Source organism: Phaethon aethereus (assembly GCF_964289735.1).
Source record: "Phaethon aethereus genome assembly, chromosome: 18".
NCBI classification, from domain to species: Eukaryota; Metazoa; Chordata; class Aves; order Phaethontiformes; family Phaethontidae; genus Phaethon; species Phaethon aethereus.
The window spans coordinates 1,888,834-1,913,253 of record NC_138594.1 but is presented as its reverse complement, the minus strand read 5'-3'; the positions used below and the strand labels follow the sequence as shown (position 1 = coordinate 1,913,253).

Here is a 24,420-nt window from a genome sequence, read left to right as displayed (position 1 = left end):
TCATTTTTCAGGAAAAAAAAAAGAAGATTAAACCTCTGTAAGACTTCCCTTCACTTCTACGCTTTATTCTTATGCCTAAGGAACAGCTGTAAAAGTTCTAGTAACTAATATCAACCTTAATGAGCTCTAGAAGTTGTATTGATCATTAAAAGACTCTAGCAGATGTGCAACACCCGTATGATGATGCTCTTTTCTGACTTGGCATGTCTGTTCCTCACCCAAGAGCACTGGGTTATACTCACAGTTATACATAACCTGATGCTAGTTACACCGCTTCCACCACTATTGCTGATATTGGGGTTAGATCTCGCTAAGCAAGAAAGTCCAGTTAAATTAAATGTGTTGACTGTCTTGCAGAATTCAGAGACGACTCATTCATCAGTCTCCTTTGCAGGAAACCATTTTGCAGAACTCATATTCTATAATAAATAAGTCAAAGCATATTCCTTAATTACTCCTGTTCCCTAGCAAACACACACCCAAAGCTGCCGGCTAAGCCAGAGCAATACAGAGTTGTGAAGAAGTGCCGCTACCTGACAGCGTAGGTCATGCGATCGGGGCGGACAGCTCTCATTATGCACAGGCGCTGCAGAGCTGACTTGTTCTTCCATTCCTGGGGGAACTTCTCCTTTTCAGGACACTCAGATTCAACAAATTTCTTCCACCGTTTTGCAGACCCCTCAATGTCCCGATCCAGGTTTCTGAATTCCTCCATGAATGAGAGAGTCTGGAAAAAACAAGGAAGGTCTTCAATCCTTGTAGGAACAATCCTACATGCCTTCAAACCATTTTGCAACCATTACTGACTGCTCATGCTTTGCTCCACCAGGAGGTTCATAGCTGGAGCCTGGGAACTACAGCCAGAAACCCACCAGGATCAGACTTAGTCCCTTCTCTTTTTCCCAACTTTGTTGTCAGCGCACCCACAGGAGCAAGAACCAACACGAGCCATTTGCAAGGCCACAGGAAAATACAGCTGAGAACAGTTTCCTACCTGTGGAAGGTACATGCCCTGAGTTTTTTGCCATGTGCATCTTCTGAACTGGAATATGTCTCAAGGCTGCCCACAGAACATCAGCTCTAAAATCGTGCTGCACCTAACACACCTTCCCTGATGGTGTCACCCACACCACTGCAACGCCCTTCCCCAGCCAGGGAAGCCACACACGGCATCCCAGCCTTCTCCCCTGCAGCACGGTCACGGTGACAAGGGAGTTCGGAACTGACAATACAGGAAAGGACAAAAGAATTTGGCATCATCCACAATGCTGTTCTCCATAACCCAAAGCAAGAGGAAATCTGCGCTCCTGTTCTGAAACCAGAACGCAGAAATCTCAGGTGCCAGACACTTGCTACTATCAGCTATCCCAGAAATGCCTGATTTGGACAAGAGCTGGAAATTCTGAGCCCGCATCTGACAGGAGAGCACATCGCTGGCATTCCTGTTAGCTGCAAGTCTGCAAACAGTCTCCGCACTGCTTCAACAGACGCAAAGATAATTGTGCAGCAAAAATCACAACGACTGATGGAAAAATGTGCTTTTGTATCCGGGGCGTGCAGTATCCAAAGCTAAACTCAGGCTTGCCATGCTCGCCAAAACTGCTTTTTACAGTAATTTCACAGTTGGAATATTCATTCTCTTCATCTCTATACACATGCAGTTGTTTTTCTCTCCCTGTTCCCCTGCGCATACACCTCTCTGTCTGCACAATCTGGTGCACACACTCGATGAAACCACAGCACGGAGACGTCACCACACATGTGGTGACCATGGAACCACAAATCTCAATAAACATAGTGCAAACTGTACATGGGTGGGTGCTTTCTTTGTACAAACATGCATAACATCCTGGGCCAATGTGAAAATCAAATCACTCCGATTTACACTTGCCAAATGCACACAAAGATCAACTTCTTGGTGCAGGTCTGTAGTAGAAACAGGTAGCTGAAGAATGACCTAAAGTACAGTTGAGCAAAGTAGTAAATAAATTATAATGACAATGAAAATATAGCTAGATTTTTTTGGCTGGAAAGTGGCAACTATAAATGTTATGCAGAGAAGTAAAGAATCCAAATTTTCTTTCATACACGTGGTAGCAAAATGTATTGCACATCTTGTAAGATTCTTCTGGATTTCAAGCAAAATTGTCACTGAAACAAACATCTTCAGAGCATTTTGCATAATCTGAAGCTGTAAGCACTTGAACACGAAGTGGAAAAGACAAGTGAAGTGTAAAAGACAGTGAATGAGCTATTTTCTATAGAAACAGAAGGACACACTCAGAGCAAAGAGGAAGCTTCTTGATGGGCAGAGGTGTCCCGCACCAGTAATGCTCCAGCTCACATCGCATACAGCTCCACTACAGAAAGTAACTGAGAAAGCTTCTTGAAAAATGCTGATGTCACACCTTGTTCAGATCAACTGAGAAAAAACACACTTGCCAAAGGGCTTTGAAAGTCATGCAAATGCCCTGACGGAAGGGCTGAGAGATTGATTGCCCTGGATAAGACGTTATTGCAAACGAGGCAGAAGACGCTGAAGGCCACTCTGCTCTAAAAACTGCAGGAAAGCCATGTTTTCCTCTGGAAAGGCTTCCCAATGAGAAGACAAGAGCAGTATAAAACTTCAGTCTTTCTAATAGACTGAATTTAGTTAGAAGCCATACTTCCACACAGAGAGCAAACTAGGGGAAGAAAGGAGTCAGAAATGGAATTGAGAGTGCAGTGGGAACGCCTGTAGGTGACAAAGACATTGTAAAGCTGTTCCCAGTGGGTGCCATTGACCCAGGACATTTATTGAATACACACTCACAGCATCACAAAATCTATGGTTAGAATGAAACCTCCGGAGATGTCTAGTGCAACCTTGTGCTCAGACTAGGACTACAGCCAGCACTGGATCAGGTCAGCCATGGCTTTGCCTACCAAAATGCTGACCTCTAAAATGAAGCTCTCTCAACCCCTCTGGGTGCCCTGTTGTAGAACCGCACTATTCTCCTGGCAAAGAAGATTTTTTTTTAATTACATTCAAGTTGAACTTCCCTACCTGCGATTTGTCACGGTTGATCCTTATTACATTCACTGCCAATAACAAGGAGAGTTTGGCTCTATTAACTCGTAGCTGGACAAATCCTTCCACCTTTCCTCACAGGTCATGTGCTCCAGGACCAGAAATTAGAGCTATAGGCAGAGAAGTACTTGTAGATATTACTATAAATGCTCCTCCAATAAATCAAACCTTGCCCAAAGTCATTATTTCATCAGTATCTCCACAAAAGACACAGACAAGAGCAGAGTGCTGGCAATGCCACTTGATGGATACAGCATGGACTGACTCAGTTTGGCGTTGACCATCTCCATGCCAGAATCCCAGGGATCTTGAGAATTTCACGAAGAAGAGTGTGAGCAAAGTAGTGATTCAACAGATGCTGTTTCCATGTATGGATTAGCACTAACACAGAGATATGTCAGCGATAGAAGTACTTGCTCCAAAATCAGGCCGTATTCCACTTTCTGCGGAAAAGTAGAAACCAGAGCACAGAACATGAGAAACTGAACTTCACAGGAACAATGCCATGTATTCCGATCTGCCAAAACCTTGTCCTTGCAGCAATATATTTGATGCACCTCTCCTAGCTGAACACAATACAATGGCAAATGTTGAACTCCGCAGATTCATCAGTGCAAGTGCTTATATAAAACTTTTTAACACTGTTGACTTTTGAAGTGACTTACTTAAAATATCACTTCAGAACTTTGTCTGCTTCTGCTTTGAGAAGTCTCTTGGTGATGCTAACCAGGGAGACTCTGAAAAATTTCTTTCTTCTTACTAAATGACAGACATGTAATCAGTGATCATAGTCTCTTTCTCCCTGAACAACATGCTGCAGAATCAAGAAAGCTCTAATTGCAAGTGTAAAGTCTGTATTATATAAATTTAACACTAAAATTTTAATTAGTCAACAATTTTAATTACATGTACTAGGAGTGATGGTATTAATAAGAAATGCTGCTATTTAAAAGCCAGTGCAATGAAAGCTATCTCAATCAGTAATCTTTCTGTGAATATTAATCGCTTTTCAATACCTCTGCTGTGAAATTTTCCAAGAAACTTAGACCAACAATAATATATCACTGTTTCCAAGCAGCAGGAGAAAAACCAGGAATGGTACATTGGGACAGCAGATGGTACTACACATCAACCTGTGTAGCGTGGCTATTTTTGTCAACGTAATGAAGAATATATTTGTCAATTAGAGTTGTCATGGAAATTGAGAGAGACAAAAAACATCGAGCAAAATCAAATATGATCAAAAGGGCTGGAGGTCTCCAGTTCCTGTCTTTGCAACCCACACTATAATCATCTCTGGTGGCTGAAAACAGGAGGGTCTTGAGTTTATATCTCAGAATGAGACTTTGCCAGCGAAACAGGTCTCTTCACACCATGTCAAGGCAAGGATAATTGTTTTCTCAGAGAAAATGATTTTTCATTCACTGAATCACGTACAATTTGCTTTATCACTTTGGTTTTCTTTGACAGTTTCTCATCTAAGTCAGAACCAGCTTTAAAGTGGAGCTGATATATCAGCAGATCCGTGAATTTCACACATTCACAAATGCAAAGTACTCTCTTTCCCCCCACAGCTGTAGGAAATACAGTGTGTATCAGCCATTGGCTTTGAGTAAGAAATCCTAGTTGCCATTGCAGAGCAACTGTTGGTGTGCCCACAATGTGTCCTCGACACACAGCCCTTAGAGAGTGAACCAAGGGCCAGAAGGGAAAGGGGATCTTCGCAAAGAGACAATGTCTCGGGGGACAGGGAAGTCCCAGGCAGATGGGCACAACGAGGAGATGATGGACTCAGTTTCCTCACTGCTTGCTGCCTCCAGAGGATGGCCTGAGTCTTTAGTGAAAAGGACAACTTCAAAGGTCTGGTGTCATTGCTACTGCGTGCAATTTATCTCCTAGTGCCAGATACACTACAACAAGCTTTTGTAAATTTATTAGAGAAAACACTTGCTCTTATCGCTAAAGGCAGTTACTCTAAGGATACCATCAGGGCAAAACTGGCCCCAAGTTTAGGCATTGCTTGCTAAGTTTTTATAATAACTTAAAAAAAAAAAAAAAAGAAAAGTTATTATCTCCATGTTTTCTTCCCCTTGGCTCTAAAGGAAATTATTCTTAAAAAAAAAGTTTGTTTTGTATTTAAAATGATTTCCATAGTTTAAAATACCCTGCCCCAGAGTCATTTGACTTGAGAACAGCTCTGGGGCAAGGGAAGTCAAAACAGCTCCTCGATACCATGCTCTGTGCTGACATAAATAGTGTGGAAAATAATACAGTGCAAGTAAAACCGGTGCTGCCAGAGTGAGCTTCTAACACTATTAACCAAGTTCCCCAGCAGCCATGAAACTGGTTTCTAAAAAGACATAGTGAAATCATAATAAAAAAGTGAGTGTTTTTATTAAAAGCTGTCCTTACTTTATGAGTCTTCAGGTTGTACCTGATTTATACTTTCAGTCTTAGCTCCTTATATATCTTGCTTTTTAAAAACAACAACCCTCTACTTAGAAAAATGAGGTCTGTAAGGAACACACTGAACATCAAATGTCGCTCTATAAAATTCACACAATTTGGCAACACTGGAAAGAAATTGTATTTAATATTCTCACAGCTTTAATAATCTGTGAGATGATTAAATCCTAACGATCAGTCACGATTTCACTTGCAAAATTAAGAAGATGAATTTTTATGAATTATGTTATACAGTTTTTAAGCAAAGCGGGCTCCACCAAAAAAAAAGGTTCACAGTGCTCAGCAGTTGTGCAATTGATCCTAAGACTCTCTGATTTTGGAAAGGCAACAGCCCAACAATGTCATTTGCAGAAGGTGCAAGGGTTTCACCAGGTGGTCCCGGCAGTGATGCGCACGTACTGTGGGGAAGACTGGCTTTTAGCAAGCCAAGCCCATCGGCTAATGATAGTCCATTTTCAGATGTCAGGTGAGGCGTACAGCAAAGCTGTCCAGGTTCAACTGAGTGTTTTCAATATCAGCACCAGGATGAGATTTGAAGTCTAGAAACACTCCAGTGATTCAATGCATTTGAGCTGTGCAGCTGTTGCCACGGTTTGGCTGCGTGTTTTGGAGCTGTGCTTCGCCAACTTGAGGGATGCAGGTTCCCAGGGAGGTATGGGGAAGTCCCACCAAAACTCAGCCTCCCAGTTGTCTGTCTGTACACAGGCTTGTCGAGTTTGAAGCAATGAGCTTTGGCAATGGGGTTAAAGCAGAGCGGCTCTATGAATGCTCTATGATGCTTGGGAACAACCTCATGAATTTTCAAAACACCTTCTAAAAGTCTTACGCTGTCCAGGTGCACTGCAAGTTCTGCTTTTATAGGTTTCTGCAAATATTCATAATTTCCTTCCTTCATTTTCTGCCGGTGACCCAAATCTCATTAGGAAAACCAGCATCCCCACAGCTGGCGAAAGACAGCTCCTGGAGGAATGGGATAGTAAAACCTGCATCTGGCTCGAATTGATAGATTGGATCGTTCAGGAAGTAGACGCATAAGCAGATTAATTAGTCTATTTGAATACTACTGTTAACTAGAAAGATTAATGTAGAGAATGATGGATTATTTGCCATCTTTCCCATGCTACGGTTGTATTATTCATTCACTGAAGGTGTTATTTTCTGTTTAGCTGCATTACCTGAATCATTCAACTCATAAGAAAAATCTCTACTGAAGGTAAAAATAAAGACATGATGGGTTTCCCAAACTTCAATCACCTTTCAACACAAAAATGTTATTTTAATCCTCCTTATTTCTTTCATAAAAGCTGCCTGACAAGCTCACTGCACTGTATGCCCCTGTCTTCATTCAGACCCCTTGCATTTTCCCCACATCTAAATTATACTGGGGTAAAAAAGTTTGTAGTGCCATGCCATGACACTGTACAAAAACATCTTTCAGTTTATCCGCAGCATCCTTCCTAGGGCATCACAAAATGCAGACACCTTGTGGTTGGAAGACGGAAGTGGTCTGAGGAGTGATGGATTGGATCTCACTACCTTTTCTTGGAAAATTCCCAGTGAAACTGTATCATGAATCGGAAAGCAATGGCTTCAGCACTCGAGTCCTTCCTACTACTACGTTCTTGAAGACAGTTCCACTGAGTAGGAAAGGTCAGCAAAGAAATGTGATTTAGTCATACCCTTTGTATTCTAGTTGCTTATAACCAGCCACCAAATTTTCATCATTTTGCCTGAGACGTTTCACAGCTAGGTTCATATTCACATTTTTCCTGCATTTTCTGCAAAGATTGTTCAGGATGTTTTGAGAATGGCTGCAAAGTCAGGCTGTTGTCCCAAGCCACACTCCCCATTTTTCCTCTTCAATCTTTGATGCCCTCCAGCAAATCGGGGACAAACAGCCAGAACCAGAAGCTGGCCATTGATCCCTGATGACAACTGAAAGGTGGTACTTGTGTATTTTTGAGAAGTTCCGTGGATTTGGCTGTTAAAAATCACAGATGGGCCACCACCATGCACCAATGAACAGCAAAACTTAAAGAGAAAATGTGTCTCATGGACAGGAAGAGCTCGTCTGAAGCATCTGTCCCAGGATGTCACCAGCTGGAAGGCTCTCAGGGTCCATGGCTCTGTGTGCTGAAATACACGTATATACACATAAGTATGGACCCATGCCTTGATGAGGCTTCTCACAGCTCTTTTCACAGTGAGGGTCTGATCCAAGGTTTCATGGTGGCACCATAGCGGAGTTGGCCTTGAGAACAGGCAACCAGAGTAAAGAAGCTGCAGAGTCCATTGCCCTGACATCATCCTCATGCATGTGTCACAAGACCTGCTCGAACAACCTCAGTAACGGAAACTGCAAGCAATCTATGCCAGTCCTTCACTATCCTCTATCACAAAGGTTTTCCAAATGTCTGTTGTGAATCTGTCTTGCAGTACTTTGAGATGTACCTTGCTTTACTCTTTCCCCTTTGGAGGACACTTTTTGAGGATTGTACCCTTCTGACCCCTCAGTCTTGAGGCCCTCAGACATAATCCTTCCCCTTCTCCCTCTCCTCAGTCTCTCCTCACCGTCATGTTTTCGGTCTCTGACACCGCTCACTTCTCTCCTCTGCCCTGCCTCCAGAAGGTCCACATCTTTCTTAAAATGCAATACTCAAAAATCAAACCAGACTGCAGCAGAGGCGTGGCCAACTCTGAGCGAAGTGAAAAGCTTGTCCCCATGGCTCTGTCAGACTACATTCATTGCGCAAGGATGCTCTATTCAGGTACTGGCAATACTGTGGTCCACTGAAGCACTGCGGTCACACAGTGGGGATGATACACAGACCATGAGTGCCTCCACAAAAGCCATCTCATGTGTCTCAACGCAGCTAAAAAAGATGGGGACAGACATTTTAGCAAGGCCTGTTGCGATAGCACAAGGGGTAAGGGTTTTAAACTAAAAGAGGGTGGATATAAGGAAGACATTTTTCACCATGAGGGTGATGAAACAGTGGCACAGGTTGTCCAGAGATGTGGTAGATGCCCCAACCCTGGAAACATCCCAGGTCAGGTTGGACGGGGCTGTGAGCAACCTGCTCTAGTTGAAGATGTCCCTGCTCACTGCAGGGGGGTTGGACTAGATGGCCTTAAAAAGTCCCTTCTGACCCAAACCATTCTGTGATTCTATGAATTACTTCCCTTTCCTTCCATTTAAAGGGTGAAAGAAATTTTACATTCAAAATGATCAGCTGACAGCAGGCTTTGTGTCATGGGTGGATTGAGAGTGAAGGATGGAGGCTGACACTGCTGTAGAGGTGTCCAGAAAAATTCCATTTCTAGTCTGCAATCAAACCAACAAAGTACATCTTTAAATATTTGATGCGATCAAAATCTCTGCTGTATTTCAGATAAACATCAGATCGTTAGCCAGCAGGTTAAAAATGAAAAGGAAAGAAAAGGTAAAATGTTCTCAAGTAGTATTTCTGTGAGACATTGGGAACATTTCTCTGAGACTTGAGTGCTCATGAGGACAGATAAATGTCCTTAGGAAACTTCTAGATGAGAGCAGGTGAATGCACATCGAAGTGTCATAATCAATGTTTTCTATCAAAGATGCGCTAAAAAGCTGTACATCTGAAGAACTGAGTTAATGGAAGAGATTTAATTAAGACTATGATTTTCTGGCATAATAATAACTCTGAATGTACATGGGAAGCTGTGAGCTGCAAGCCTTTCATATCTGACCAGCCTGATCAAAGGACCTTGCTTATGCACAAAGAACACAATATAGGCAGTGGATTGTGTCACAATGAGTCTTTGATAAGAATGAAAAATTTCAGTGTCTAAAAAGTACAAAAAATGAAAGTTGGAAGAGAGATTTCTGTTCTTTTGTCAAAAAAATCCAGTATTCTTAAATGTAAAATATATGATTTGGTATTTTATCTCATAAACCACACACACAATCTTATCATCTGCATTCTGCAAAATTATAAATATAGAGTTAATATACTACTTTGTCTACTGCTGTTCTCATCCTCGAAAGCTGAATTCAGTATTTAGAGCTCATTATTCAACATCACATTATTAAACAATGCCCTTTCAGTAGCGTTTTCATATCTACATAATGAAAATTCTTCCTCTTCAGAAAAAGATGAAGGAAATGATTGGGATGAAGAAGTAATCCAAGTTGTCCAGGTGTATTCTTGCTGTATATTAACTAGCTTCACTTATCCTATGGGACACATCTGCATTCAGCAGTGAAAATGTGCTGCAGAAAATATCACAAAGAAAATCAGACTTGGGAAATGCGTATCTGTGCAAAGGAGATCCAGAGCTGCCTGCATCCTGCTTGTGGGAACAGGCTGCTGCCATGAGAGCCAGATGCACGCATGGTTGATCAGGGACCACAGTTCCGCAGGAGGCACAAGGCCACGAGGTAACGTGGACATGGGACCCCAGGAAGGGCTTGGCATGGAGGGAGTCATAGCACAGGAGAATTTCACAGCAGAGATCACCAGGGTCACAGCAAAATCCATTCACCCAACCTTCAGCTAGTCTCATTGGCCTGAGAACCACCCCCATCTTCTAAAAAGGGTTGGTTTTGGCAAAGGCAACCATGAAAATGAATACCATAAGGGCATGACCACTGGCTTCATGACTGGCTTCAGCTTGACTCTGGGTATGTTCATATAGTCTTTTCTAGGCAAATACAAACTGCTCAGCTGAACCCCCTAAGACATACAAGCATGGTCTTTTGGCGCTGGGCACTGAACAGAAGATGCATAACCATGCCTCGTGCAAGACTTTGCCTAAGCTAATAAGCCCTAGTGATGGGCAGGCAGTATTAGCTCAGGACTAAAACCACACTTGTGCATCTATGAAGCTGTTCCAGAGCAAGATTGTCTCAGGCTATGAGGAGAGGGAGTTTCTATCTATCTGCCTATCTCAGACCCCAGCATACCATACAGTGAGGAGAAGACACACACTTTTTTCTTGCCTGCTGATCTGCTCCTCAATCTGTGGCTACAGAAGAGGTCCAGGCACAAGCTCATCATAAGCCACAGTTTGCTAGTATGGTGGTGGCTCACGTTTGACTTTGGCTAACTCATTTGCTCTCAGAAAATGCCTGGACATAGCCCAGGGAGTAAGACATTCTAGGGACTGTCCACAGTAAACAATATATGAGGTATCTCTGGTCTGGGAGGCGAGGGGAGTTTTGCTGTATGGATTCACATTGTGCCGTGTCACGTGCTGCTAGGGCCAGAAAACAGCTGCTGGCCCGTTTTACTTGTTAGTCAAGATATAGTCTGGAAGATCTAACAACCATAAAACCCAATTCAATTCAGACAATACACATCTCCCATCCAGGTATCAACACCTTCATCTTATGACACTGGAGACCTTCCAGTGAAGGAAAGAAGAAAAAAATGGAGCAAAAACCGTACAGAGGATAGCCTCTACACTGATTCTGTGGTAAGGTCAACTTCACAGCAAGACTATAAAAATGGTCACTTGCACATGGCTGTGGCCTGACATCTTGTGCAGTTCAAACAGTAGCATTATTGTACCTTTGTGGTCTAAGGTGTGTCCACACATTTATTGGAAAGGTAACCAGCAGCACACCTGGATGCGTCTACATCCTGCCATCTCACAGATCAGCCACAAGAAATGGACAACCTTGCATGCACACAAAAAACCTTTTCAGAAGTACCAACTAAAATAAAAATTTTCAAGCTACGTACTGGGAACACAGAGAATGAGGAAAGTATAACATACTGTAATAAAGGAAATTGAAAAAAGACAGAAAACCTCATTAAGAGTAAAAGAATACTTTTGACCTCTCAAGAGATCGCTATCAAGCACCTGCAAAAGACAGGCCTTAGAACTGAAATGACCAACTCTATCGAACACCAGAGCCAGGGACTCGGCAAAGGCACTACTTTCGTTAAATGATACAATTTTCTCCCCTTCCTGCTCTTAACTAACCCTTCAACAGCCCAGAGGCAGTATTTGCACTGAGGCTAATGGCTGTGTCCTTTGCTGACATGTCCCCTTGCTCCGGAGCTAACTAACATGCCTCCGCAGGGGCTCCACAGGTGCTGCTTTTTCTCCCATACAGGCTGACTGATGAACAGAATCAAGTTAAGCTCAGAGCAGTTTTTCTTGAACTGTGTTTAGTTTGAATTCAATTCCTGTTTCAGGCTTAAGGAAGCACTAAAAAACCTGAAATGTATCATTTTTTCCAAGTGTTGTGGTTTAGCCCCGGCCGGCAATTAAGCATGATGCAGCCGCTCGCTCACTCCCCCTCCCCCAGTGGGACGGGGGAGAGAATTGGGAAAAAACTCGTGGGTTGAGATAAAAGCAGTTTAATAGGACAGAAAGAGAGAAGGAAACAACAATGATAACAATAATAATAATACCGACAAAGGAATGTACAAGAACGAGTGATGCCCAATACAGCGATTGCTCACCACCCGGCGATGCACAGCCCGTCCCCGAGCAGTGATTCCCGCCCCCCGGCCAACTCCAGTTTATGTACTGGGCATGACGTCGTATAGTAGGGAATATCCCTCTGGCCAGCCTGGGTCAGCTGTCCTGGCCGTGTCCCCTCCCAGCTCCCCGTGCCCCCCCAGCCTGCTTGCTGGCAGCCCAGCACGAGAAGCTGGACTGTCCTTGACTGCTCAGCAACAACCCAAAACATCAGCACATTATCAACAGTTTCTCATCCCAAATCCAAAACACAGCCTCACACCAGCTTCTGTGGAGAAAACCAGCTCTATCCTGGCTGACACCAGGACACCAAGTCTATCAGCAGATGTAATAAAAGATATTACCCTTCCCTACACACTGTGCCCTTCTGGACAGGTACATGGGTTTCTTCATTCACTGGTAAATATTGAGCTTCCCTGGTGTACACATTACAGCAAAAAGCTCTGTGAAAACTTTTACTGAACTTTTTTATTGAAAGAATCTGGAAAACTACATCATAAATGTGTGTCAGATGCTCCAGCATCATGAGCTGCACAACTGCAAAGGACTGTTGACCTATATATATTATTAAGCAAACAACAACAATAAATGATAAGCCAAGTCACACAGGCTATTTGCATGCCTAGAGTCCTCAACATTTAATGAAGTTTCCTTTGAAGTTAATGTGCCCAAAATAGGAGGCACAGAATGGGCCACAAATATCAATATTGATTTTTTTTGGCATTACTGTTTTGGCTTGAAACCCTTGGCAAGAGGAGCACTTTGTGCAGGAGCATTTTCAATGTTTCTGTGAAAAATTAGCAGAATACTAAATTCCACTTTGAATTTGAAATATGAATCTGAAATGTACTTTGCTCAAGCTTTGTTGAAGAAACAATTTATTACAGCACTTAATCTTCCTGATGAAAGAAAAGGAGATTTTAGCCTGCTAATAAGCTGTATAGAAGCCATGACTAATTAACCTAATTATAGCAGCCTGTGACAAGAAGTGATTGTACTAAAACCATGCCTCAAGTAACTGGAATTGCCAAAAACTCAAAGGCTAATAAACCAACACACATTAATAGAATATAAACACTAATAAAGTTGACACCAGCCATATATTATAGCAAAATCAATACTACAATCATCACAAAAGACAATCTGAGGAGTATTCAGTATTTGATAACATAGAATTTATTATCTGAAAATCCTGAAACACATAAAATTAGCACAGTTTATTGACCAATGACTGGAGCTCTTCGACATGTGCAGTTCATGGGGACAGCAGATGCATTCTGAGGCTGAAGACACCCAACATGTGCAGCACAGCTGGACGCGTCTACATCCTGCCATCTCACAGATCAGCAAAAGGATGTGCAGAGCAGCATTTTCTTGGCATCACATAGTTTCCATCTCAACCAAAAAACCTCAAGAGACTCAGTGGGAGAGAGGAAGCAGAGTGGGAAGAGCTCACCTCAAAGAGAATCAGTTATTGCAAAGCAACATCAGGCGACAGCCCGCTCTCAATTCCTGCTTACCTTGTGGTAAGTTTCCAGCTACTCCATGCGCACAATGACCACATGATAAATACCCAACACTGCACCAGTTTGGGATGGCTGAGTGATGACGAGGGCAGGCTGCTGGTGGGGACAAAGCTGGCGCACTTACTGGGGGAAAGGGGCAAAGGCCGTGTTCATTGATGCCACTGACACTGTTTGAGCTCTGATGGGTAGCAGTTCCTTACTGCTGGTCTCATAGCAGGCTGTGACACAGCATGCTATGTGCTTTGACATCATGCACAGAAATGCCTGTTCTCTTGGATATGTCAAATAGTGATGCAAGAGTAAAGTCTGAAGAACGAATGACTGGGCATTGATGTTCCTTCTGGTGTTTGTGACCCTGAGCTGGCAACTGTACCAACTTCAGCACAGTCGTGATGCAGTTGCAGCAATCATGATGAAGCACATGGGTAACGTAAAAGGCCATTTCACCCACACTGCGTTGGAACTGGCCAGCACGGAAGGGATCATCTCACAGAGAAGAAAACACACTGCAGACTTAGAAGGTGTCTGCTTGGAGAATGTATCACCTGCAGGCAGGCAAAGGCATCCTTGGGCACTACGAGAGTAATATGGTTCCCAAGAACTCCCCCGGAGTTCTCTCCAAAATGAGAATCAGAGCCCTGAAACCTATGGTGGAAGGAAGTTCAGCTTCCAGAGGAAGCTTAGAGGACAGAAGTGGAAAGAAGCTTTGCAATGCAGAACGTTCCCAAGCAATGAAGAACTCCAACCCAGAAGGACTCCAGAGGAACTGAAATGCAACATTCACCCTATATATCCCCATGCTGAACACGGGCACGGACAGAGCAGAGCCGAGAAAGCCTGAGATTGAAAGCAATAATATGTATGTACATCTATGATCTGTGCAGACTGCACAGCCCAAAGACAAAATACGCTGTTGTAAAGCATGCATTTCATGGGCTTGATGGCTGATTTCCCCTGATTATGTGTGCTGACCCTAAGTGTCCATTTAATTTGTCTTCAAAAGAGAAACAAAAATAAAGCTGCTGCTGTCTGCTGCAAAATGCCACCACTGAACAAAAGATGATTAAAGAAAGGGTGTAGAATTTCTTTAATTCCTCCATTATTATGGAAATATGCCTTTTAGAGGACAAATGGGGCTGGTTTAGTGAGAATATCCAAGCTTATTTTATGGATGAAAATGTGATTGTGACATTTTCAACATGAGCTGGGTCGTGTGCATGGCAAAGGCCCCGTCCTCACTGCCAGTGAAGAGACGGAGATGATACCTCCTGGTCAAGGCAGACACGTCCAGCGTGATTGTTTCATGGTACCATTTGGAATCACTGTGGGTGACCCGGCTTAGAAAGGTCAGCTTCATCTGACTTCTGAACCACAGTCTGCAACTTAGAGCTCCAACTCTGTGCTACCTCAAAAGACAGTGTTTGCCAAGTGAAGCACAACTTAGCACGTGCTTGCCTAGAAAGGCATGAGCCACCATAAACCAGGGCTCCTGCAAAACTCCGGAAAGCTCCACAAAACAATGTAAACAGGAAAAGAATATCAGAGATATCTTGGGCCTGGATGAAGATATTTTGTCTGGTCACCATCCAGGAACCAGATACATTCTCTGCGCAGCATAGGGGAAGGGAGAGAAAGGGAAAACTCAGTGTCCCAGATGAAAATTGGAGAACTATCCCAATGAAACCAGGATGTCTTCACTCTCTTACTTTACAGCACCAGAGAAATGCCCCATGAAGGCAGCATGTTACAAATAAAACTGATTCTTAAATCACAGCAAGTGCCGGAAGCCACAATAAAAGAAAAGATACTATCTCAGATCCAACAAGGTGTGAATAAGCATGCCTAATCTGAAGAACATTTTGACCCCTTCCAGAAAACAAATCACACCCTCCTGAATCAGGTTCAAATCCAGCACAATTCGCATCTGTTGACACACAGGAGCAAAGATAGGATAACTCGCATCTCTCCGGGCTGCTCTTACTCGCCTCTCACTCCAAACACAGGGCAGCTGTTAGAGCTTTTCATTACCATAACAGTATTTTTTTGCAGAAGGTCTGTCAACCGTCACTACTGTATCCCCAGAACATCTCTGCAGATGGTCATATTTACCTTAAATTCCGACCTCTTCCCCAATACAGTGAAGACGTCCATGTCCTTTACAATTTATAACCACAAAAAACAGAGGATATTCTCATTCCTCTCTTAGACAGAGAGAAGCCTAAATCTCAAAGGGAAAAATCACTTTCTCAAGGACACAGAGATCAGCAGGGGTCATGAGGAGCCCACAAAGTCAGTCTTGTACCTACAGAACTCTCCATTTCTGTGGCATTTTTGTGCTGCCTCTCATGTATGGCCAGAACTTTGTCCACCAAATGCTGTAAGGACCAACCTGAAGGCTGCTGAAAGACTTTTAGAGGACATAAGGGATACTGATTTCACACAGTTCAAGGGAAACAGGTACCTTGATTCCTCCCCAGGAGTGATTAGACAGGAACTCAACAGGACTTGTGACTCTGGTCTGTGCTGGGTATCTTAGTAGGAAATCCAGTTCTACTGTGTTGATTTCTTTACTCATCAGAAGTATCTGTAATTCCAGACAAACAAAATACCCTTGAGCAGTCAGGATACCGAGCAGCAATACACTCTAGCAGATTAATTATTCAACTCATGTAGCTGCCAAAATGTGGCTAAAAAGTACACAGTGCCCCGTGTTGGAGGGGTGTTAGGTGCTTTGGGTCTCCTCAAAAGAGGACTAGGAATGAGTATGGAGATTGGTAATGTAAGAGGACCAAAGTTTGGGAAAACTATGTAGCAAGGGCTGTGATCCAGGTTCATAGCACACTGAGGAGAAGTCCCTGCCAGCAGAGACACAGGCTGCAGGGTGTGCTGCAGGTCCCCGTGCTTGATATCTGCAGCTAGAGAACAGAGAACTTCCTTGAAAGGAGCCAGAGCGTGCATCCCGAGGGCCCTTGTCCATCTCTTACTGTCTTGTTCAACTTTGAAAGTAAGTGAGGACATAATGGGAGAGCTTTGAAAAGCAAGCAAGCAAACAAACAAAAACAACAACAAAAAACCAACCCCTATGGTACATGCACCAAGAGAATAAGCAAGTCCCTGAGGTCTCAAATGCTGGAGAGCACCTGGACTGTTCATCTACTACCAATGTTTTTTACCACCGATGGTGGCTTTCAGGAATACATGGAGTAAGATTGCCAGAGCAATGTTCCAGGTAATTCTGGAAAGCCATACATGCTCATGAGCCCAGCTGGAGCCACTGCTCCAAGCGCACTGCCAGACTTCTGAAATCTCAGAGACAAACTCCAAAACCCTGAACTCCAATTCTGGGTGGAAAAAGAACAGCGCTGGCATGGTGAGTTTGTCGTTTCCTTGTCACAGATCCTAGACTGTATCTCATTATTGCCTGCTGGGCAACGGTGTCTGAAGTGTGCCTGGCACCTCTTCCGCCAGCGACGGCAATGCCATGCTCAGTTCAAGAGCCAACTGCTTTTTGGTATGGGGGAATCCTGAGCTTCATCACTCAGCTGCCCCCACCCACTGGAACTGAGGATGCTGGTTTTCCTGACAGCTTAAAGGGACCCATTAACTATTTCTAGTGCTTAGTGTAGTTACAAGCACAACGTGTGCTACTTAAACACTTTACTTAGAGATATGTATTAGAAAATTTAGACATCCTTTGGGTCAGAATTAAGGCTGACATTGCAAAATATAAGCTAACTTTCTACACACAGACAATTTAATAATTAAATACACTGTTAGAGTCTATGTTTTTATATATGTATATGAATATATATGTGTGTGTATATATACTTATTTTCCCTTTTACACATAGTATTTTGTTATGTAGAATAAAAAAAAAATCATGGCAATCGCTGGATCAAGGTTAACTAGACCTGTACAGCATTTTGGCATTTCAAACTTGGTTCATATCTGCATTCTACATGTCAGAGAATTTGCACAGTCATTCACTGCACAAACTTAATAACAATTTTGCAACATCATGCCAAGCACTATTTATTGACTGAACTTGATTTCAGCATTGGGATATACAATGGTCTCCTTGCTGAGACGATAGACTAAAAATTATAATAACATACTAGACAAAAGACAGCAGCTATGTAGCAAGCATTTCTTTTGGATAAAACCAACAAGCCTTCAAGGCTAAGCCGCTTGTCCCTTTTTTTCAGGTCCTGCAAGCAGGTATTGCTCACTCAAGCAACCATTTGTCAGCATAATGCAAATCAAACACAGCATCTGTGACCGTTACCAGCAAGAGAAGCAGAGACGAAAGTCAGTCCCCCAGCCCCTGCATTTGCCGCTTTGATGCTGGAGACCACAGCCGTGACAGTTTGAGCTTTCTCTGCATGCCAATATCTTTGCCTGTAAAATAAATCCTTGTATACAAATTGCACGAAATGGTGATGTTTACCTGGAAGGTAACTTGAGCGGTGTAGGTCAATTTATCACACTCAAACAGTCCCCGGGTTGTGTACTGGAACACGGAGAAGGTAATGCTGTCGATGAGATTCAGCACGCGCGCTGCGAGGCTCTCATCTGCAGGAGCCCTCTCAATGGCTTTCTGAAACACGATGCTGAAGGCCTGCGTGGGGAGACAGAAGGACACTGGTGGTTTCTAGATGCTCTTTGCGTGCTCCTGGGTATCACCTGAAGTGTCACAATCAGTGAAGCCAACTCGGATGCTCTATCTCTGGGGCCACAAATAGAGCATTCCCACCTGCCCATCAGCGCAGTCCACCAGCTCCAGGAGGCAGGGAAACACATCTAGAGACCAGACCCTGTATCGGCCTTTGGCTGCTTTTTCAGGAACATACAGCCAGGCGATGATGACATTCCTTGTGCCATTGTGCTCTCTTGGGCTTGAGGAAGTGGTGTAGAGACAGGCCGACTGAATTAAGACACAACAGATATAGGAAACATTTCTCTGACCAAATGTGTTCTCTCATAGGGATTGCACAGTCCACTTTCTCTGCAAATGTTGAGCCAAAAGACAGTGGAGTTCCCAGAGGAAAGCATACCTCTCATTTCACGGATGTTTCAACTTAGAAAAAAGCAATTCCCCTAAATACAAAAAAAAAAAAAAAAAAGAAAAAGGTCCCATGAGTATTCTACTGACTGGATTCAGCAAAGGACTAGATGGGAAGGGCAGGCAGGACTTCATCTTGTGGAACTGGGATTAATCAGTCAGTAAAGTCCCCTTGGGGATGGGTGCATGCATCGAGAATGATGCTTTTATATAAGATACTAAGGATTCTTATAACATCATTTCTTATCTAAATGAGAAAAGACGAAAAACTTTCAGAGCCATCCATTAGCAAATTACCAAATGCAACTGGAAAAGGCAAAAGAAAAAAAAAACCCTCAGTCCTGATTAGCAATGCAAAATTAGTGGGACCCAGCTAATAGGAAATAACCAGGCCAATACTAATTAATAGCATCAACTGGACAAGGCACGACTGTGTTGGCAGCATTATTTTTAGGGTTCTACAAAGGAAAAATGATGCCTCAATGAATTAAAGTAACATTGATACCTACTGCATTATTAAATAATTGCAGAATGCATTTTCCTGCTTAACATTTCTTTAAATTGCATTAAAACATGCTGCAGAGTAGCATATAAATCTTGTGTGCTGTAATTTATAATGGGCTTTTAGCTGTGTGGTAAGTATTTTAAAATAATCTTTGTGTATCTTTACACAATGTTTTATGACCTATCATCAAAATTTATTAGACAAAAACATTTCATCCAATAATTTTTTATGTATTTATACACATTGCTAATGTTAACTGAAAAACATAAAACAAACAAAATACAGAAGACATAGATTAAAGGTGAATCCTCAGAAACTCCCATATCTATTATGTATGTGTAAAGAATGAATCTTTCGAAGGGCACTCTTGCACAGAAGATATTCTGTACATTGTCCTGGTAAAATTATTTCAACATATGAGTTGTAGATATCAAAAAGAAAAGCTTCCTTGTGGATGAGGCTCAAAATATTGTAATCTCTTCTCAATTACTTTTCCCAGGTGTGTTTGGAAGAAGTTCTAGACTAAGATGCCATCTCATTTAACCCTCCATCCCCCAAAATACCTTTCTGCTAGGATAAAAAAAAAAAAAGGTCTTCTATTTACTAAACCATTAAAACCAGAACTCTTCAACAAATACCCTGAGAGGCCCTTGGGTCTCTACTGGCCAGACCTATTGAGACTACTCTGACAAGGCAAGAGATTATCTGCACTTTCATTTTTACTGCAGCGGGTCCTTAGAAGATGCTCAGGGACCAAGACTTCCCCAGTGTCTTGGGCAGCACATGCAGAGCATAGAAAGGGGGACCCCTGCCTAAGCAACTTCAAAGATAGAGGGGATGGCTTGAAAGAAACCCCACTTCCTACAAGTCAAGGAACAGAAAGCAACTGATTAAGTGATGGTCAAACATGAAGCAAAGGCACGAACTATGAATTCACTACTGGTCACATATTTTGTTCTGAAGGTCTATCTCCTCCATTGTGGCAAATGGGAGTCTCAGTCTGTTCACACCTGCCATAAAGAGAAGCACTGATGTCTCAAACATAGTCAAGGAACTTGGAAAACATGACCGTGCTCTCATTCCCACAACCGGCTTCCCACTGGGCTCTGCTGCCTTATGGCAAGCGGGATGGTTCAGCCCCTCACTATGAGTAGTAATAAAGACATTGAAATCAACCTGTCATGTTGGAAATGGCCTCCAGGTGTTCTGGTGAGAACTGCTCCAGGTGGGGTCGTTCTCTAAAAGAGGGACATCATTCCTAGTTCTCCATGTACTACAGAGCTGCACTTGCTATGGGGGACGAGTAGTCTACTTAGACAAGACAAAAAAGCAGCAAGGCCTTTGGAGCACAGACCCTTTGGCTAGGTCTCTGCTACATTTATTTTAGGAGCACAGGGTAAGAAGTGTTCTCTCTCCCAGCACGGTCCCCATTGCGGTGTCCATACCGCTATTACGAGCATGCCTATAGCTGAGAGTGCCAGCAGCCACACTGCAAGGTGGTAACACACCCATAAATCCCATCTGGGCTTCTAGACTAAGGACAGTTTAGGCTGTAGGCTTGCTTGCTTGATGGCAACACAACGTTGTGAGAAGAGCAGAAACACAGCCCTCCAGAGGACTCCTCCAGACTGTAGGTAAGTGTGTGTGCAGGTGAACGTTCGAGTCGTGCACATACTACCTATTCCTTCGCACCAACCATACACAGACACTAACTTCACACCGTGCTGTTTACTACCTGAAAGGCTTTTGTAACTGTAATGTAGGAAGCATCCAAGCTCCTGAAAGACCAGCCGCTTGGGACCCTCCTAGTCTTGCAGAGATGGAAGTAGGAATGACTTGCCTTTTGTACATAAGGTGGCAATAAATCCCTGGTGATGTGGTCTCAGACAGGACTGCGTTTAGAGTGATGCAATGTTTTAATACTGCATCATTTGGGAAGTCAGGGCTGTTTCAACATCAAGGTCTTGGACAATTGTTAAGGGCTGTGGCAATTCCTGTTAACTTATGAAATACCTGCACAGGCATTATGACCCCGATGACATCACAGATACAGAGCTAATGTACATATAAAGAAAAGATTAACTGATGGCGCAAGTGACTTCAAATGCTGTGCAAAATCTCTGTGCATAAATATATAAAATACACAGAAAAAAGTCCTTTCTTGGCTCTTTCCCCATATGATATCTTTTAAATCCATTGCTCATCTTCTTCTGCCAGGCTAAGGCTGTGAATATGGAAGAAAGAACGAATGGCTTGTGAGGTTCTGCTTTGCAAAGAAACTTCCTGGATTTTTAGTAACAAAGGTTGTTAACGCATGGCTAAGCCGGACTGTGTCTTTCCACAAGACTTCAACCACTTAGAAAGAAACCAAGCAAAAGAAAGAAAAGCTAATTAAGGCTCATCTAACCCGATCCCAATCTGACCAGCTGCGGCGGGCTGACTGGCAAATCCAGAGCCGAGTAGGGACCCTGGGTCCTGAGCAGGGACCTTTTCTTTTGGCATTCAGACCACACCTCACTGGGTCTTTGCAGGTGCTGCTGAAACTCTGCTCCTTCCACCGAGGGCAGCGATGGATGTGCTCTGCTCAGTGTTCGTGGCAAGTTTTGGGCAAATCTTTCCCAATGAGCACTAAACACTATTGCAACAGAAGGGTAATGTATGTGAAGTAGACATACATAGAAATAAATTACAGGAAACTTTTCCATAAAACCAAATCAGTAGAATGGTTTAGGTTAGATCACCTTTCTGTCTTGGAGTTCAAATATCCCCAAGAGGTCCAAGATGATGACTTCGAACCTCAGTAAAAGAGAGAAGCAGCAGCACTGCCTCCCGCAGTCATGGGCATGGCCTGCGGCTCACGGGGACAGTACCTTCAGCGAGAACTGGTACATGGGATGGATGGCATGGAGGTCGTTCATGGTGAAGTACAGCAGAGAGGCCCGTGCGGCGGCAGGCCTGTAGTGCTCTCTGGCTTCGTTAATCTTGGTTTCTGTCACCTTAGACTCCTGGACCTGGGAGGAAAAGACAGAACAAAAATATTTTGAAAACATCTTTGTGAATTGAGTATGCAGCCCAGGGGAGGGCTGACGTCAGGCCAGGCAGTGGGCAACCCACATGTGACCAGCGCAGGGACCAGCCTCTTCTCTCCGGATCCTGGTGCAGCCCGGCTTGAGCCACCCGCTCCCAGCAGCCCCCTTCCTCTGGCATATTCTCCATTTAACTGCATTTACCACCCTGTTGCCCAATCTTCTGTTTTCCCGAGCCCCCTCCAGGCTTCTCACTAGGATCCCTGCTCTTCACTAACTGGAATTGTTTTTCTCATCAATGAGTTTCTCCCGCTAATTGCCCCCCTCCTGTGCAGGTTGTTAATAACGCAGGGCTGAACAGAATTAGTGCTGCTCTCCAGGCAGCTTCCCTCGAGGCTGAGAGCCGCTAATTTATAAGTGCTATTCACTGCCTTCCCTCACCAGCGTTTTATGCACCCCTACCTTGCTGGCCAGCTGTCGGCATGGCTGCTGCGCCGGACGTGGAGAAAATCCTTTAGGCAGATACATCACCCCATTATCGTCCAAGTCCTGTTCATTCTTCCATTCCACTTCAGCAACATAGAGTGACACCCTCAGGTCTCTGGGGGATTATTTTAGGCTCTGGGTACGTACAGTCATAAGTGTCTTGCAACGCAGCCACATGCTGCCGAGCCCGTGCTGACGCAGCTACCTCGGCAAACCATGCGATGGGGATGTGGCAGGAAAGGGCTCAGCACATGTCGTGCAAGCCAGCAGGGCATGACACAGCCCCCACTGAAACGCACGCCACTGTGTCTCCCTCTGCCATGACCTGAGCTGGTGTGAGCACGTCTGGCTGGGGCACATCAAACCTTTCCAAGGAAGCATAAACTGACCCTTAATATGTCGTGTGCTACCGATACATGTTGCCATCTATGGGATTAGCCTGTTTGAATGTCCCCATGAGCAACGGATGGACTATAACATCTGAGTCCCCCAAAGAGCAGCTTCAACATCTGCAGAAGCAAGCATCCACATGGGCCATGAACCACCTGTCTACAAATACTACTACAGCAGATGAGTCTCCCTTCTGGCAGCACCCATGTCCCTCCACTGACTATAAAGGGAATCCAGAATCTACCTTAGATTTAGGCAACTAACTTTAGGATGTCCCATCCCCAAAACAATTAATAAATCTAGTAAAATAAAAGCCAGACATGGGGAAGACAGTTGCTTTCCATAAATAGAACAGGGAGGACTTCCACAGGAAGGAAAATACTGGCTGAACTTTTTTTTGGGTAGACAGACCAACAACAGAGTGAGGGTTGACTTGAGAAGCAGACCTCGAATGAGCTGAGGCAGCTTTGCATGTGAGTACCAAACCCATAAAAACCAGGTGCAAACTCCAAAATTAATCTCTCTTGCCACAGAGCTGGCAGTGACCAGCTTTACAACCACAACTTGTTTAGAAATTGAAGCACTTCAAGAATGCCTACTTCGATAGGGAGATGCCAAGCTTGCCAGGTCAAAAGACATCCCTTCAACATTCCCTTTGGGGGTTCAAGCAAGCCCTCCTTAGAGAGCTGAATGCGTCCTATGTACAATGAACTGCTAGCAGAAATAATCCCAATTTTTAGTGTGGAGGATCACTTAGTTCCTTAGTCACCAGAGCTACCGTGCTTGGAAGTGAGATGCGGTTCCAGCCCGACCCCAGCATGTGGGTAACTATCCAGGCAGCATAGGCCAGTGGGCTGGAGGAGGAGAAGTGTGGGCTGTAAAGATGGGAGGATTGGATGTGGCACTTCAGGACATAGTTTAGGGGACATGGTGGCGCTGGATTAATGGTTGGACTTGATGATCTTGAAGGTCCTTTCCAATCTTAGTGATTCTGTGATTCTGTGATTCTGTGTGACTGCAGAGTTGACAATGGCCATACAGGAGTCCTATTTGCAATCCTGGCATGACAACCGCACCTCTCAAGTGGCAGGGGAAAACCACTGTGCATTTAACCAACCCCACCTAGCCAGCAAAGTGAAGTAGGTAGGCGGCAATGCACAGCTAGTACAAATGCTGATTTATACTTTAAGGAATGGAAGGGTATGAAATACCCAAATCCTTGCAGATTTTCTTGAGACCGTAAACTCAACAGATTCCAGTCCCTAGTCAGTACTAAAATCAAGTTTAATGTGAGGAAGTATTCAGGATTACGCTGTAACTGTTTAGAGCTGCCTTGATACAGTGTGTAAATTTTATTGTCTTTACATCCAACACTGACATTTCCTCTTGGTCTTAAATAGGCCATTTAGCATACA

The 24,420-nt window shown here is 43.7% G+C and overlaps 1 protein-coding gene across 1 annotated transcript in view; it reads right to left on the bottom strand.

The window, feature by feature from the left end:
- Positions 1–24,420, bottom strand: part of DNAH9 (dynein axonemal heavy chain 9) — a gene marked incomplete at both ends in the record, with an annotated part of 208,231 nt that overhangs the window by 49,009 nt on the left and 134,802 nt on the right. The window contains 4 exons of the mRNA XM_082008261.1: positions 534–727; positions 15,998–16,120; positions 17,984–18,154; positions 21,974–22,114. Coding sequence (XP_081864387.1) covers positions 534–727; positions 15,998–16,120; positions 17,984–18,154; positions 21,974–22,114 — 629 coding nt within the window. The remainder of the gene's footprint in view (positions 1–533; positions 728–15,997; positions 16,121–17,983; positions 18,155–21,973; positions 22,115–24,420) is intronic.